Source organism: Ixodes scapularis, unplaced genomic scaffold (assembly GCF_016920785.2).
Source record: "Ixodes scapularis isolate PalLabHiFi unplaced genomic scaffold, ASM1692078v2 PGA_scaffold4__175_contigs__length_147842914, whole genome shotgun sequence".
In the NCBI taxonomy this organism is placed as follows: domain Eukaryota; kingdom Metazoa; phylum Arthropoda; class Arachnida; order Ixodida; family Ixodidae; genus Ixodes; species Ixodes scapularis.
In genome coordinates this window covers 47,199,537-47,216,227 of record NW_024609879.1, presented here as the reverse complement: position 1 = coordinate 47,216,227, position 16,691 = coordinate 47,199,537, and the positions used below count along the sequence as shown (strand labels likewise).

At 44.4% G+C, this 16,691-nt stretch overlaps 1 protein-coding gene across 1 annotated transcript in view; it reads left to right on the top strand.

Moving 5' to 3' along the window:
• The window catches only part of LOC8033866 (receptor-type tyrosine-protein phosphatase H), a 132,921-nt gene that overhangs the window by 12,089 nt on the left and 104,141 nt on the right, over positions 1–16,691 (top strand). Inside the window, exons 2-3 of the mRNA XM_029993706.4 lie at positions 12,252–12,570; positions 15,556–15,906. Of these exons, the coding sequence (XP_029849566.2) occupies positions 12,252–12,570; positions 15,556–15,906 (670 nt within the window). The remainder of the gene's footprint in view (positions 1–12,251; positions 12,571–15,555; positions 15,907–16,691) is intronic.

Below are 16,691 nucleotides of genomic sequence, written 5' to 3'. Positions count from 1 at the left end.
TTTATTAGGTGCCCGACGACCTCTCAGACCTGGGAAACGAAATCGTGAAATGATCAAGACAACTGGGTTTGGAGTCTGTGTACCCTATAGTTTCGGTTGTGACTCCGCCGGGGCAGCATTTCACGCAGAACCGTTGCTACGTGGCCCTCACGTTGCTCAGAAAAGTTCACTGCGTGTTTATTTTTTGGCCCCACAAAGTTTCGAAGAATATGAGATCGCCGAAAGGGCCCTAAAATAACTTCAAATTCGAAAGTGAAGCGTCGTCCGCTCCCAGCGATATGCGGCACGCACGGAGGAGAGTGGTTGTTCGCGGGACGCGGGAGAACACCGCACTTCGGGTCTGGACGGTTCGGAGGCGTGAGAGAAACTCGAGTTGCAGGACGACTCAATCATTGACGTCACTCCACAGGCGCGGATCGCGCGGGAACTTCAAATTCGGCTTTTCGAACTTGTTTTTTTTTTACTTCACGTATACCGAGTTCCCAAGTTTCAAATTTTAACGGTAATGTCCAGGCATCGTTTTAAATGGTTTCGGATAATTAAAAAAAAATCGATTTTCACCTGTCAGTGCCTTTTTAAACACAAGGCGCAGCTTATTATCTTTACGCACCTTGCTTCGCGATTGGTTGTTCGGGGCTCTCATTGGCAAACGCCGAATTCTCATTGGCTGTAGAATGATAATGATATGCCCGGGAGTAGCTACGCCCTGAGTTACTTAGGCTGTCCGTGATTACGCGAGGAATAACCGATACGAAACTCTACATTTATGAATAAAGTATCAATACACATTGTTGAGTACCTTCGGGTAACTTCTATCCTCTAGCTTTCGCATATTGATCCTGCCCCACGTTCCACGCTTCGTATTTTTCTTATTCGCCTTTCATTTATACTTCAGCAATTTACAAGTTACACTCTTCCCCACCCCAGAAAGATTTTGTCTCGAATATCACCGAGCTAATATCTTCCGGTGACGCATGGATTCAGCTGAATGGCACGAGTTAGAAACACTTGTTAACGCTTTCGTCCACAAACCACCGATAGTTCTTTCAGACGGTAGGTGACAGGTCCTCGTTGTTTCTTCATCTGGAAGGGTCCACGGTAGCGCGGCAGGAGCTTCTCCGACAGGTGTGACCGACGCATGTGCCTTCGCATTAGTATCAGGTCGCCTGTTTGAAATAACGATGCGGTGGCGTCGCTACTCGAGCGTTCAGCAAGTTTGGACTGCTTGTGCGGAATTGTGAGGCAGCTTCGTCATCAGGCCACCTTCAGTCGGCGGGCGAAGCCGTTGGCATGCACTTGGTCCCGATGGGTTCACGTTGCGTTCATCGGAGACTCTTGAGGAAGTGTAGCAAGTATTTGTGTTGTATTTACATGGGCTGAAGATATGTCATCCAGGGCGAAATTCGTTCGTTCCACGAGTTCATTCGTCTAGGGATGGTATGGAGATGCTGCTGCGTGTCTGATTCCACAGTGCCGGAATGTTCGTTCGAACATTCTGGACATGAACGGCGCTCCTCGATCAAAATTATCAGGCGCCGAAATTCGTGGCGCAGCACAACGTTGCTAAGGAACGTGCCGAGGTGGCTCCCGCAGAAGGGACTATTACAAGCTCCGCTCACTTTGTTAGGTAGTCAATCGCAACATGGATGCACTTGCTGCCTGATGCCGTCTTTGAAAATGGATCCACGTGATCGATTGTTATAATTTCCAAGTTATAGGAATTGACCACGTCGGTACATTTACAAAGACGACGTCAGGCTGTAAGTACATCATTGTTGCGACTGACTGCCTAACAAAGTGAGCGGAGCTTGCAGTAGTCCCTGGTACTGGAGCCACCCAACTCGTCCCGGTCCTTATCAACCTTACGTGCGTTAGAATATGAAGGTCAAAATTTTGCAGGGATGAAGTGGTATTTTACTTAGAAAAACCTTTGAAACAATATCATTCATAAAATATATATTAAAATAACGATGTGTGAATAGATCGTCTTTTGTAATTAGAATGATATAATGATATTTGCCAAGTAATGGCAACGCGACTTTCTTATATCAGGCCGGAGAGGGTGTTATTATGCATGGACCGATGCCTTCCTCGGGGTGTTTATAATGGCATTAAAACCTAACAACACCAAACTGCTATGTGTGTAAAACGAGTGCCATAGCAACGCTCTTAATGTTCAGGCGCTGTAGTGGTGCAGCTTGGTCCCGTTGCTGCAGCACTGTGGGAAACGTTTAAGAGGAGCGGCGTTCCACGAATACGATTCAATTTTAGACGCGAAGGAAAGAAACAATTAAATTATGGACGGATGATACATGAAGCGTAGCGGTAGACATTTCAGTTTAAACTACAAATGCAACAATTTACTAGATGCATTCAGGCGTGGATGAAACATTTTACATAATTTAACGACATCATTTTTATCCAACGCTAGGAACAGTCAAGGGTAAGTCAGCGTTTCTTTGCATGTTTTAATTGCGTATGAATACATTGGGTTTGGCTGGGTTAGGTTAGGTTAGGTTAGGTAAGGACAAGTTTGGTTAGGTTAGGTCACAATATCTTGGCTTTTGTTAGGCTAGGTTTTGTCTTGTTTAGTTTAACTTTATCCCATTATGAGCCGTCATAATTGCATTTACAAATTAATAAGCATAACGCTAAAGAGCACCTAGGTTTTCTTCTCGGCATGTCTAGGATAGCATTTTTTTGTATTCAGCTGAACTTCCTACAAAAACTCTATGGCAAATAAAAAAAAAAAAAAACAACCATGGAGCTTGTTTTTGCTTTGTGCTTTTGAAGAACGTGTCCTATGTTGCCGTGACGTTCGGTGGTGAATCCGGCCACAAACGCAACACTCACGCATAGACCTTGATCTTCAAAGGCGTGGTGCCGGAGGCCGATATGGTTCATTCTATGCCGAGCAGCGCAACGGATCCCGGGAAAAACATCGTCGCGCCACGAGTCCGATAAAAGGTTGTCTTATCTTAGGTCGGCTACTACAGCTAACACCACGCATTCCGATCACCCGGTGACGCTCAATGATAACGCGGTACGGGAGGGATAAAAGTGTGTACACGTGACACACAATGCACCTAAAACAACATCTTCCACGTTTCTTTTTTTATTTATAGACCATTCAAACTATGCACGGATTGCACATGACGTTATCCCATCACGCTGGTGGTCGTTTCTACTTTATCTTGAGGAGATGAACAAATTCGGTGGAGCGAAATGTACGCTGCAGAAGGTACGCTCAGCAGCAAGGCCACCAGAATGGCCGCTGATGTGACGTCACATCTTATTATCGCTCAACAGCCAATTAGATGGCGGCATTAGCCCATAAGAACGCCGAAGAACCACTCGCGATCCAAGATGCGTAGGCGTAATAAAAAACGACCCGCGCTACTTAAGCTGTGACTAATTATTGACCACTCAATGGCACGCGAGTTCTTTTGTTTTCCGGAGTCACGTCATGTTACTTTAAGGCCTAGGAAAGAATGATAATGGCAGTCGGCTTTTCCTAGCTCTCGCGAGGAGCGACGGCATACGCTACCTTCTGTAACCCCTCTTCCAAACACCTTTTACTTTATCTCGCTTGAGAGATCTACAGATGTACGAAGACAAATGTTGACACGGCTGCTTTTTCCAAGGCTGCCAAAAAGGCGACGGAATTTTATGTTCATTCGCCACTCAGTAAAGCGACGCCGCTTCGTACGCCCAAAGCGACACCGTGTGAAGTTTCCAGACGAAGTTGGCGAATGTTAGAGTTTATCAAAACGTGTCAAGATTTTTTGTAGCGATTTCGATAAATTGTGCGTGCCTTGTAGACGGTCTTCTTTCAATGGGATATACTGTAAAGCCTTTAATGTTCGCGAGCCTTTAATTTTCGCGAAATTCCCGAATTGAAAGATTCGCGAAATTAAAAGGCATGCGGAAATTTCGGTTCTTAAGAGTTTCAATGCAGGCGTGTGGAATTCGCGAAATTTATTGGGCGCGTTTATGTCCTCCGTGACCGATTCGCGAAAAATAGGGGCCTCGAAAATAAAGGGTTTTACAGCAGATGAGCAATGCAGCTGAGTACAACCGCGTCATCCATACTGCGTCATGCACATGCACAGGCCCAGGTTATCTTTCATACTGCAGTGGTCAAAAATGACCCATCCACAGGGTGTCTCCAAACCGCGGCCAAGCTCTTCAAATCGACCGCAAAAATCGGTTTCCTAACATCGCTCTACGCTTTTCCGCAGCGCTGCCCACAGGTGGTGCATTTTTTTTGTAAAATTAGCAAAAAGCGAACTTTCCCGAGTAATATGTAAAAAAAAAAAAAAAGAAAGAAAGTCTTAACTCCAACAGAAACGCAGTGAAGCCACCGGTCTTCAAACAACAGGGCGTCCTATTGTTTGAAGACCGCTGGCTTCGCTGCGTTTCCATAGGAGTTTATTTTTTTTTATTTTTTTACTTTTTACGTAGGCAATTCGCTCTTTGCAATTTTTGTAGTGAAGATGCACCACCTGTGGCCAACTCTCCACCAAATAGTAGCGCGATAGGTTAAGAAACCGATTGCCGCTTTCGATTTAAAGAGCTTGGCTGCTATTTGAAACACCCTGTAGAGCTAGGCTAATGAACACTCTTAACTACTCTGAAACGCAGTTGTATAATACTCTTTTTCAAATTTAAGTCTTGCCGCAGCCAACGCAGTGATGGAATAATGCCAATGAGGAGGTGCTTACCTTTTTTTTTTGCGCGTGATTCGTGTAGTCCGTGATAGCAAAGTCGCAAAGACGACGAGCCACATGACGATGCACTTTTGTCGCTAGTTGATTGGCTCTATCGGTTCATAGCGATTGGCCGCGGTCGGACTTGATGTAAAACGGAAAATGGACCTTTGGCAAAATCGCCTTCTACGTGCTGCCATCTTCGTCTGCTGGGCTGTGAAACATTTTTCTGAACATGCGCTCTTGTTCTGCTGCGCGGTATATCAAACGCTGCACACGCGTCCACAGCTCAGTGACTCGGCACTTTTCGCCCGGGTGATAAGCGATGCAAAGGCCTATGACAATCACGCAGTTTAGCGCATATCGGCTCTTTTACCCGTCCTGGGGCCCTAATCTGGACAGTTGGAGAAAAAGTCGGCAAGAAATCGGGCGGATATATAATTGGCCGGCGCCAAGGTCAAGTACGCCGTTGGCCAATCACGGCAGCCAGATTTCTCTACTTTCTCGCCAAATGTCCAGATTAGGACCCAAGTTTGACGCGAATCCACGATGACGGATCAGCTCTGTTCATAGCGCGGCGTTGCATCGGCTGGAGGCCAGCTAATCAGAGCCTTCAATCTACTGCTATTTCAATGGAGCTGGTTCCGCCTACTTCCGGCAGAATCTGATGTTCTACGGGGAAGTGCAGAACGGTGGCGTGCGCTTGACGAGCTTATCGTCTGTTATGGGGAAATCGGGCGTTTTGCAGCGAAAAGGTCGTGAAAGAGCCGCCGTGAGAAGAGAAAGCTCGACTTATTAATAACGTGCGATAAACGTAGTAGGGTGGTTTAATTTGAAATTAAACACGCGTGTCGGGGGGGGGGGGGGGGGGGGGAGTATTTGATTTGCTCGGGAATGGTATGTTGAACAAAATGAACAAAACTACTTTTTAACTTGCTTTTCTAGAAAAATAAGTTTTCTCCACATTATGTTTTGAAGTCGAGCAAGTTGAAATACTACGTTTTGGCTGCTTGATTTTTGTACCCAGTTCGGTCGGTTGTTATAAATATGTAGAAATAAAAACACTCACAGTAATATTTATTGTAAAGTTAGGACGTCTGAATTATTATTTCTATTAAACTAAATTTCTTTTGCTTATTTCATGCCACACATTTTGCTTATTAAATACTATATGTATGTAGGCCTATACACGTGCTATCGACTGGTACCACGTTAGTTTATTTTTATTGTCCAGAAATTGTTTATAAACATTTTTTTAACAAAAAAAAAGTAACATTAAATATCTTTTGAGCTCGCGTTATTAAAAAAAAAAATGTATTCCTTCCTATTTTTCTATATTGTTTTTAATGATGTTAAATCTCTGTGCGGATAATAAAAGCTCCTTTTTTTCTTGGGTTGCCAAAGGCATGGTAGCGCTTTTTTGGACGAGGACAAAAGAAAGAAAGACAAGACAGACACGAGCGCTCGTGTATGTCTTGTCTTTCTTTCTTTGTCCTCGTCCAAAAAAGCGCTACCATGCCTTTGGCAACCCAAGACCAATAGCAACTAGCCCAGCATACAGCTTTGATAACTCCCTTTTTTGTTGTACTTTTGTAGAAGTGCCCAAACACAGTTTCATGTACCCGAGTCGGCAAAAGGGGCGTTTTGCAAGGTGGTTGTATTGCAAGGTTTCTTAACCTTAAAATGCCAAGGACAGAGGAGTCGGATTATGTTTAGGAGATGAAGGGGCGACGGAAAGTGACGGTGGAGAGGGGGAAAGATAGAAAAAGGTGTGGGAATGCACTCTCAGAAAAAAAGGTGTATGCTTACACCCTTTGTCCCATATAATATCCCCCAAAACTTCAGTTCGACGTACAGCGCCATGACGTCGATCTGACGGTACTAACTTTCACGAGAAACTTGATAGCCGTGTGGTCCAACTTATTAAAAAATAGATAATGTACGCGTTACTTACTACGAAAGAAAAAAAGTTTTGTTTGGCCTTACTGCGCAACCTCAGAGTTTTCTTTCCGTGGTCTTTAATACGTATTTTAGCTATTTAATAAGTCATATAGCACCGTTATAAATCCCCTCGTTAAAGTTGGGGCCGTCTCTTCTAGTATAGTGCGCATTATGTCGAATTTAAGTTTTGGGTGAATTGCATGGGACAAAAGGATGCATGGAGACACCCATTTTTGATTATAGTGCGCTGTATGTCGAATTGAAGTATTGGGGTGCATTATATGGGACAAAAGGGTGCATGGAGACACCCTTTTTTGACTATAGTGTGCTGTATGTCGAATTAAAGTTTTTGGGTGCATTTTATGGGACAATAGGGTGTATGGAGACACCCTTGTCTGACTATAGCGCGCTGTATGTCGAATTAAAGTTTTGGGGTGCATTATATGGGACAAAAGGGTGTGCGGAGACACCCTTTTCTTTAGAGTGAGCTCCCATCAGGAAAAAATATCTGCCCCTACCCCTCTGCTGTTCCAATGCCATTAGCAACACGTTTCTTTCTTCTTTCTTTTTTTTTAGGGGGGGGGGGGGGGGGTTAGTTAGGACACTTGTGTCGGGTTGCACATTTGACTTTATCTTAGAATATATATTATTTCTTCATCTCTCATCTCGTCCGTATTTCTCTGCTGCTAAAAACCATAAGAGCAGGTCTGCCACTGGCAGTTTTTGTGTTACAGCTACCCTGCCAGTCTTCTGCTCGAGCTTTTTACCTTCGCAGTTGCTGGTGTCAAGATATTATCAATGGCTATCGTACACAAATTTGATCGTTTCCTTACGATGGCCGTCGTTAAAGTTATATATATATCAATATGAACGTTTTCGCTTTCTGAACAAGCACCTCGACGTGGATCTGCTAAGGTCAACCTTCCCTCCTCACTGCGCTGCTGCGATGAAGTATACTAACGTGCTTTCCGAGAATGGCTTCGCAGGCCTGGCTGAAAACTCTGCCAGCAAGTTGAACTGAAGTTTGTGCTCAAGTGTAGTTTCCAAGCAGGATATTTTCTCAGGGGCGTAAAGGAAGCAATTCCAGGAGGCAGAGTAAGCACGAGTCCACGGAGATTCCCGGCGTATAGCAGTAAAATCCAATAGTCGTACGTGAAAAGAAAGTAGGGCAAACCAGAATTCGCATTCAGTGGAAGTGTTTTTAGGGAATTCGCTACTGCCTCTTAGACAAAACCAAACAGCTGAGACTTCCCAGCTTTTCCTCTCGATTCGCATGTAGTGAGTTGTGGCTCAGTGCGTGACAATAATTTGTCAAGTCATTGTTCAGTTACGAGAGATGCCAGCTTCAGATACTCACTTTTGTGAGCGTTACAGAAATCCCCGATTAATTCCCGAAGCATCAAAAACCTGCTGCAAAAATGGACATAAATAAGCCAAACTGGGAGGATAACTCTAGCGTCAAAGAATAGACTGATAATATCAGGGAGGGAAGAGGGGGGGGGGGGGGGGGGGAGGTCGGTTTTGCGCCCCTGAATAATAAGTTAGCCAAGATTGTGATATTTGCATACAGCGCTTGCACTGTTTGATTCTTTTGAGCAATCTTCACCGTACCAACTGACCTGTATGCCGACCTCCCGCATGGCAATACCTGCTTCTCGATAACGCTCCTTGTCTCTTTTTTTCCCCCACGGCTTTGGTTGGGACAAATTAGGTTAAACCAGCAGCTCTACTTCAGCGTTTTAGGGATGGGGCACCTGGCTCCATCTCGGACCTCACAGCTTGGCGATAGTTTACTGGCTGCGCGTTCGCGTTTCTCCTCACGGTGACTGCGAGGACTCGCCGAGGATTCAATGCAATTCCTCTCCGAGGACGAGAAATGCTCCAAATCTAGTTTTTGCGTTTACGTTCCTGCAGAGCACAGAGACATCCAATCGCAGCAATCAATATGAAGATTGCGGCGAGCGACGAAACTCGTAATATACGATGACGCTGAAACTATGCGATGTTTGCGCGCAGGGGACAATGATCAGGACGTTTCACTTGCGCACTGTCCCTGCGCCGCATGATTCAGACCTAATCGTGGTTCGTTTTTTAATCCGGTGAGATCCTTCGATTTTTCGCCGTGTTGAATGTATTTGTGTTCTACGTTTCAGTGAACTCCCAGACTTTTTCTACGGTGTAACCGCATTCTTTCTTGAAGGTGTGCGTCTTTATCAGTCACATTCAGACGGTGCATCGTTTTCGTGAAACTGACGTCTCGAAAACAGACGCGTAAAAAGATATAAACAAAATCATGTTAATGAGCTCTAACTTTTCACGGCCGGAAGAGTCGATGGAACCAGGTTATTTTAGGAATACCTTTAACTATACCGGTGCCGTTGAGGTCATTTTTCCGTTTCGCGTTACTTTGCGGTTGTATGCGTGCCACCCGAACCTGAATGGTGCAGTTTTGTTGGCGAGTTTTCATCATCCTAATGGACATGTTATTCTGAAATACGGCTATTTGTTCCACATATGGCATTAGGAATCACTGTCAATACTAAATTGATGTGTCGAGGTTTTCTTCTTGTGAGTCGGGCAGGCGGGAAACGACTCGTGCGTATTTCTGTAGTGGAGAGCCCAGGTAAGAGGGAGCAACTCAAAGAATAGACAGTTTGCAGTTTTATGGTTGCCCCCCCCCCTTTTTCCCGTGCAGATTGAACGGAAGTGCGCCTGCCCGAGTTAGGCTTGGGGCGAGGGGTGTGGGCGAAGAGGTAGAGCAAATCTCAGTGGCGCATGCAGACGATCGACGCTTTCGGCTTGAGCTCGCAGCTCGTCATGCAAACACGGACCATAAACCACGTGACCAGTCTCGAGCAGTTGAAGACACACCCATCAGGCGTGGTGGAGAACGTTAATGACGACGGGCAGTACGGATACAAATAATACTATTTACGGTTAATTGGAGCTGTATTTATACTGGCTTTAGGGGAGAGGGGGTCAGAAGGAACAGCGAAGTGAATTTGGGGTTTGAATTTGACAGCTATTTAATCGTGGTATCCTCTTAGAGATGCAAATGAAACTATGCAGTCGGGAGGAACTTCATAGTGTCTGCAGACAAAAAAATAGAGTAAAATGTACAACACTTGCGAAGACTCCCCGAAACAAGAAAAAAGTAGGGATATTTACTGTGAGTTTAATAAAACGCAGGGTATTGCTTATTCTGTTCAAGTTCCTTGCTTCGTGAATCACTGGCTCAGTGGCTGCGGATCGGTAGTAAAGGAGTTAGGATCCGTTACGCCCGGGGTCTCTTAAGCTCAGTGTGACTAAGAATAGTTGTGCAGCGGTTGACAGAGGTAGCTGTTGCGTCGTGAAAAGGTATGTTTTCAAACTTTTTTTTTATTGGATTGGTTTTTAAGTTTTTGCTTTATACCGATATGAAGATGTACTAAAATTACATGGGAGTCAGGCATTTCAGAAACCGCAATCGGTCATCCACGTAGCACGATTACTCCAGGAGTTCTGAGGGAATGGCTTTTAAATTTCGCCTCTCGCCGCAGCGAAGGGAACAGCGCGGTGCAGGCCCTGCCACCACCACCATTTGTGCTCCCGCGGCACGTGGTCTTCGGCCCACCGTTGACGCTTTCCTTCTTGCTTCTTCCTCGTGAACATGGGAATGTGGGGTGTCTTGACCCCTTTGACTCCTAAAAGTCGCCACTTGTGAGCGATAGTCCGGGTCCTTTGCCCTTTTCTGTTTTCGTACCGCGTGGCGCGCTTGCCATTCCCGCTCCTAGGGCCGAGATGAAATCTTGCGTGGTCAGGCCACGTCTTGTAGGGGAGGGAGGTGATCTGGGCCTCTCAACTCGTAAAACACAAAATTTGGGAAAGAAGTTGCCGGAGCGCACCAATTGGCTTATCACGAAGATGACTTAGCGTTTTTAGCGCCGACATCCAATCGGCGCGCTCCACGAACTTTCGGCTCCAACTTTGGGTTCGACGAGTTTAGGGTCCCTGATCGAGCGCCGCACGGGTCATTCGAGCCTATTTTCGAAACGCGGAAAGGGTGGGGGGTGGCGGGAAAGAACAATGGGAAAAGGAGTCATAGCGAGACTGAGCAATTACTCTCTCCCCGCGGTCAGGTGGGTTTTTACGTACGAATGACGCCGTGTTCTACCGGAAAAAAACACCAACAAGTGCAGCTATAAAAAATAAGAAAAATTTTAGCCGCAATCTTGCAGAACGCACTAACACGAGCCCCCAGATTTGCTGAGTAACACAGGATCATGGGGTCAATCCCCACCCCTGCACGTTTCGATCAGGATGAGCATCGTACCGGCGTGCGGTCGTGTATCACTACTGCGTGGTGCACGTTAAAGACCCCAGGCTAGCGGTTGTACTCCACTGGCTAATTTTCTCATCTAGAGCTGGGAGACTCATCGCCCGTTGAGGCAGACCAAGTTCTAGCCTGTATAAATATGCACAGAACTCAATTTTTCAGATTTGCTAAGCGTTTTTGCCGCATGCAAAGCCACACTGAAAACAACTGCTGCTACGCACTTTACCATCTGATAATGTTATAAATATTTTGTTTAGAACGTCCTAACAGTCGAGGCGTTCTTCTAGAATCGTTCGGCAACTAATAAAGAGGACAATGCAATGATCGTGTTCCTTTCTGTATATATAAGTAAAATAAAGAGTGACCAAGGAGAAAATAAAAGTGGCCGCTGGCTGTATACCCCTTATAACCCAACTTCATATCATACAAAGCTATGGCGCCTGGACCTCAACCCAAAATGGAGTCCCACATGCCGCGTTCTAAAAAGGCATTCATCGATTTCTGCCTGATAAACTCGCAGAAGTATCATGCTGTCGCCCGCCGCGATTCTGGCGGGTCACAACAGTGCTGGTAGATGTGGCAGGCACCTGTTCTGTGTAATCGTTGAGCTTGACAGTACAAGGTACCTTCAGCAGTCAAGAGTTGTGACTGTGCGATGACAGTGAAACTCGCGCTCGCTTGTACTTTTTCCCGTGACTTCAAGCACCAACCACCAAGATCGCGACATCCGACAACACGATACTCCTGCTTCCGTGACGTCATTTGTGGCTACTGTGGTACCGCTTTTGATGTATGGGCCGTATAGGAGCCTAAATTCTAGGACTCGTTTCAGGAACCGTAACAACACTAAGCGGACTTGAATATTTAATTTAGTAGTGCTTTTTACAACAGAGTATGTTTATAAGCCGAATGCCATTAGAAAACAAACACGAATAACCGTCATGATAAATTTCCCGCTAACTATAGTAGGGAAATGGAAGCTACATGGCACATCACGTGACCAAGTCACATAATGTCGTGCGACCTTAAGTTATGTGGCGTCGAATTCCCGCTAAACGTAGCGGGAAAAAGTGATGTGATTTGGCCACGTCATGTTACCTCAAATAACGCGGCGTTAATTTGTGTCAGGTGGTTCTGCATGGTGGTAGTTCACGCTCAATACATTCTCTTTTCCCCCGTAGACTCTATAATCATAACCAAACTTCTATTATTGTTCTTTTTCCTTCCGAAATACCGATTTCAGGGAAAACTTCCGTCATTCTTTTGTTTTTTCTTCTCTCCAACAGGTTGCTGAAAATTCAAGCACCTGCCTTCCGGCCAAGTGGAACGTGACAGCCGAGGATTTTTATGAAATCCGAATCAGTTGGTCGACTCCAGCCTTCGAGATTGGCGAGTATGAACTGTGTGCGTGCTACCCCATCGCAGTGAACGAAACGGAGCCCAATGTGACGTGTAGCGGTGCCGAAACACTCTATGAAAATGCGTCGTGTCTGATACTGAACACGAGTTCGGAAACGCGAGACGTCGTCTTCAATCGGACAGCTGAGGTTGGGTCGGTCTGCCTCTTCTCAGAGTGCGGGGAGAGCTCCTGCAAGGACGTAAACGGTAAGAAAGTTCTCGATTCCTGAAGGGTTATTAAAAATAAAGTTAAACTCAGAAGTAAGAAAAAAAAAAGATGTAAGAAATTAAAACACAACATTTCAGAATCTACTAACATCAACAAAGTGGTGCTTATAGGCCACTTGGTTCGCCATGTACAAGACGACAACGTCGAATAAACACATAGATGAAGATAGACCGAAATAGTATCTCGTTTCCTTTTTTTTCGTGTTTAACTTCGTTTTTCTGTTTATTTCGCGTTGTTTTCGTGTACGTACTTATAAACTTTTCCGGTATTCTAACTTTGTGTGTTGATTTTTTTTTCTATACAATTCGGGATTTTTCAATCATGTTTAGCGTACACCTACTGGCTTTTCTATTTTTGTTGTGTATGTGACCGCATGAGTTATCTTATTTGCTACTGTTTTTCTTTATGGGTGTGGTTTGGTAACGGTGCTATCCTGCCGGGAAAGACCCTCTAAGTTGCATAGAAAATCCGTTCGCGAAAAGTATTCCTCGTTGACTCAACGTTAAGCTAATACGAGAGAGTCATGTGACAATCGTTGTTTGCAGTCTGCGTAGTATAAGCGCATTATGTGTGCTTCGCTTTAAAACAGAGAACAGCATGAGAAGCAAAAATGAAAGGTTTCCAGTTGACATCTAATAAACATGGCCCAGAAAACATTCCTTCAAGCGGTTTCAAAATCATTGCGTTTGCATCAAAAATTTCAATTTCGACAAATCACTTTTCATGTCACAGCTTTAGGTCCCGAATTGCTGAGTGCATTTCCGAGATTTCGGCGTGGCCGTCTTATACTTCTTTCAAATTCATTAATATCCAGGTATTTTTATTTCGTTACCACTGACTCATATGTAGCACAACAACAATACTATGCGGTTGCCTTTATGCGTGTGAGGCGTATAAACGGTTTTTAATAAACAAGGATGAGCATCGACAGGTATCTCAATTGACGGCAATTGCAGGTTAGGGCAATCTATTTCGCTTCCCATGCATCTGTTTATATTCGCCTACATTCGTTTTCTCATTTACTGCTTATTTGAAGATATTGTTTTAAGTATATGTAAGAAGGTATTGTTTCTTTGTAACATAACGTTGTCAATGAACTGTATATTTATTCTGATGGCATGGACACAGAATATCAAAAACTTTTGCAAAATGATTGATAAGATTAAAAGCACACTGAATAAAACCATCGCAATTGTTAAGTTACTAATGCCAATAAGTATATGAAACCCCGCAACTTTCAGTATATTATAATATAAAATAGTCCGTAGGCTGTGGTTTTATTTTTTAAAGACAAATGGTAACTCGATAAGTTGAAAAAAAAGTTTGATTTTTTTTTTCAGTTAGGTACTATAACAATACCCTTGTCACATCTAGGGCATATTTGATCAAGCTCTTAATTGACGTAGTTTAATTGACGGATGTCACTGTTATTAATTTGTTTTGTATGTACTGATGCTGTAACAAATTTACTCATTAATTTCTAAATTTTGAGGATAATGCTTTCTATTTGAGAAAATTAAGTTCTACCAGACGCCCGTTTCACAATTGCCCGGTACGTAAAAAAAAGGACGCTGAGGAATTTCGTGACCTCACATTCAGCTAGATGAATACACATGGTCAGGTAAACAGTTATTTTGAGATGATACAAAAATATATAGCTAATTACCGCAATTATAGCTACGGATACGCGTCAAGCATTGGTTCTCGTAATGTCGACGAACCCTGTCCTCGTTTCTCAATGTGAAAAAAAAAACAAAAAAAAACAATATATTTGATTCATTATTTTCCCGTGATTTACAGTACCCTCTCTTAAACTAAACGGGGGTCGTATTGAAAAAAAAAAAAAAGCTCTTGAAGCATATTGCAGCGTCTTGTTTATGTTTGCTAACATCGGGCACTAAGAAAATATTTTGGTATTTGAATGGTATACATTTTTCCACATTAGGTTCGACCACAGCCAACGCTACAATCTGTTGAATCTAAACAAGCAGCTCGAAAAGTGCATCGTCACGCCGCTCGTCGTTTCTGTGCGTTTTCGCATTTTTTTTGTGCGTGATTGCTTTACCGGGTTATGTCAAAGGCACGAAGACGACGTGCGCCTCGACGGTGGAGTTTTGTAGCTGTTTGATTAGCTCAACGGCTCCTTAGTGTTGTTGACTACGGTGGGAAATTAATATGAAACAAACTACATCAGCGTCTGCTGTGTTCCATGGGCGCCGCCATATTTGTTTATGTTGACGCGATTACACCGCAAGGGGGCTGCGCTTTTCGCTAGACTCCGTTTCTTTTTATTTTTAGATCCTTCGCACATGTCGTAGTGCAAGTACGTCAGAAATGCATAGTTACGAAGCTCCCAGAAAAACAGTGATGCTAAGAGTACTGCAAAGAGCAAACAAAAATCTTGTTTTTATGCGCATTCCCTCTCCACAAGAGCGTGCGTTTGAGATTATTATTTCCCATTTCTTTCCGCTGGGGGATTAGGATTTCGGACACCGGTGTATATTCCACCGGCCATTTCTAACGGGAACCCTTGTTCTTGATTCTATGAAGTTATTTCGAATTAATCGGGTTGCCCAATATTTAGCTATTACCCAAGCATTTTAGACCAAAAACTACTTTTTTGTTTTTGTCCATTCAAGCATTGTGTATATAAAATGGAAAGTGGTGCGTTTTGAACCAGCTGCTAAACCTTCTGAAAATATATCGCGACGTAATGTTTTCGTTTCTGTTTCTATTTTAGAAAGTTTGTTTCACATAGTGTGCAAACGAACTCAAAGCTACAAGTTCTAGCAGATTTCCCTAAACAATCCTTGCAATGCACGATCACACGTGATCGACAAGGATTGTAAAAGCACGGAGCTCGCAATTGTAGTATCTATAAAGCGCGCACTGAAAGTGAAAAGGACTGTTGCGACAAAAAGTGGCATAATTTTGCTGTGATTTTTACTCCTTTTCCGCAACAGGTAGTGCAGAATCTAGACCTGCGGTCTCTGTGACTGATCTCCAATTGGTGTCTGCCAACAAAACTAGCCTTTCAGTGTCATGGAGGACCGGGAATACCAGCAAAAGCCTTCTGGTGTACTTTCGATTGGTGTGGTGCGTCACCGACGAGTCCTGCTCGGAAGACGTCGAGAGCGTCCGAAACTGCTCTGGCGAAAAAGTAGACGACACTGTGGAAAACGAGAATCACGTGTTCTCGAATTTGACGGCGGCCACAAGCATGGTCATAGAGGTGTTTGCTGTAGACGGAAACGATAAAAATGCAAGACCCCTCGGGTTCAGCTCAACGAAATGCTTCAAGACACCAGACCCAGGTAAAAAAAAAAAAAGTTGGTTTTATTTTCTGGTGTTGTGGTTCAGTGTGAGATAGCGTTAGACCGTAGTCTCCTATATACTGAAAAACCCTGGCAGATCGCGACGAGAAGCGGCCGCCGAAATGCAGACGGTGGAGCGGCAGAAAACGGATGAGAGGAAAGCCACGTGGCTGGCGCCCCGCTGCGGCGAGACTTCCGAAACACGATTGTCCCGAGTGAACAAGTGTGTTTCGGGTCCTCGCCGCTGCAAAAGTTGTGCGCTAACGTCCAGGCTCCCCCAGAGTCGTATATGTAGAGTTTGGCCATTCGTTGGGAAGTATAGGAGACAAATGAGGAGGCACCATTGGCCGAAAGCGGGCTGGGCGTGTTCCAGGGCGTCCTCAGAAATTCGAATCGGACCAACCAGAAGCCGGAAATAATATCCTGGTGGTGGTCGCGAGAAACAAACCTGATAAGTGCATCGGAGTAACTCTTGGTGACTGAAAATATGGTACACGTGATGTTTCTATCATGGTCATCCAAAATCATGGTGGAAGAGTGCGACTAGCGGAACGATCGACATAATCCCTACGCCAAGCGCAGAGGGCCGGCAATTTGCATTCCGAGCGGTCACACTTTGTGCGAGAAAAACAGAGTTGAGCGGCGCATTCGTTTCTTGCATCTTTCTGCATGATCATGATCGAAACATCACGTGCACCCTATTTTCAACCATAAAGGGTTACTGCACTTCACTCTTCCGCGCTTATTAAAACCATATACCAACATATACCTTGTACCAAAACAGT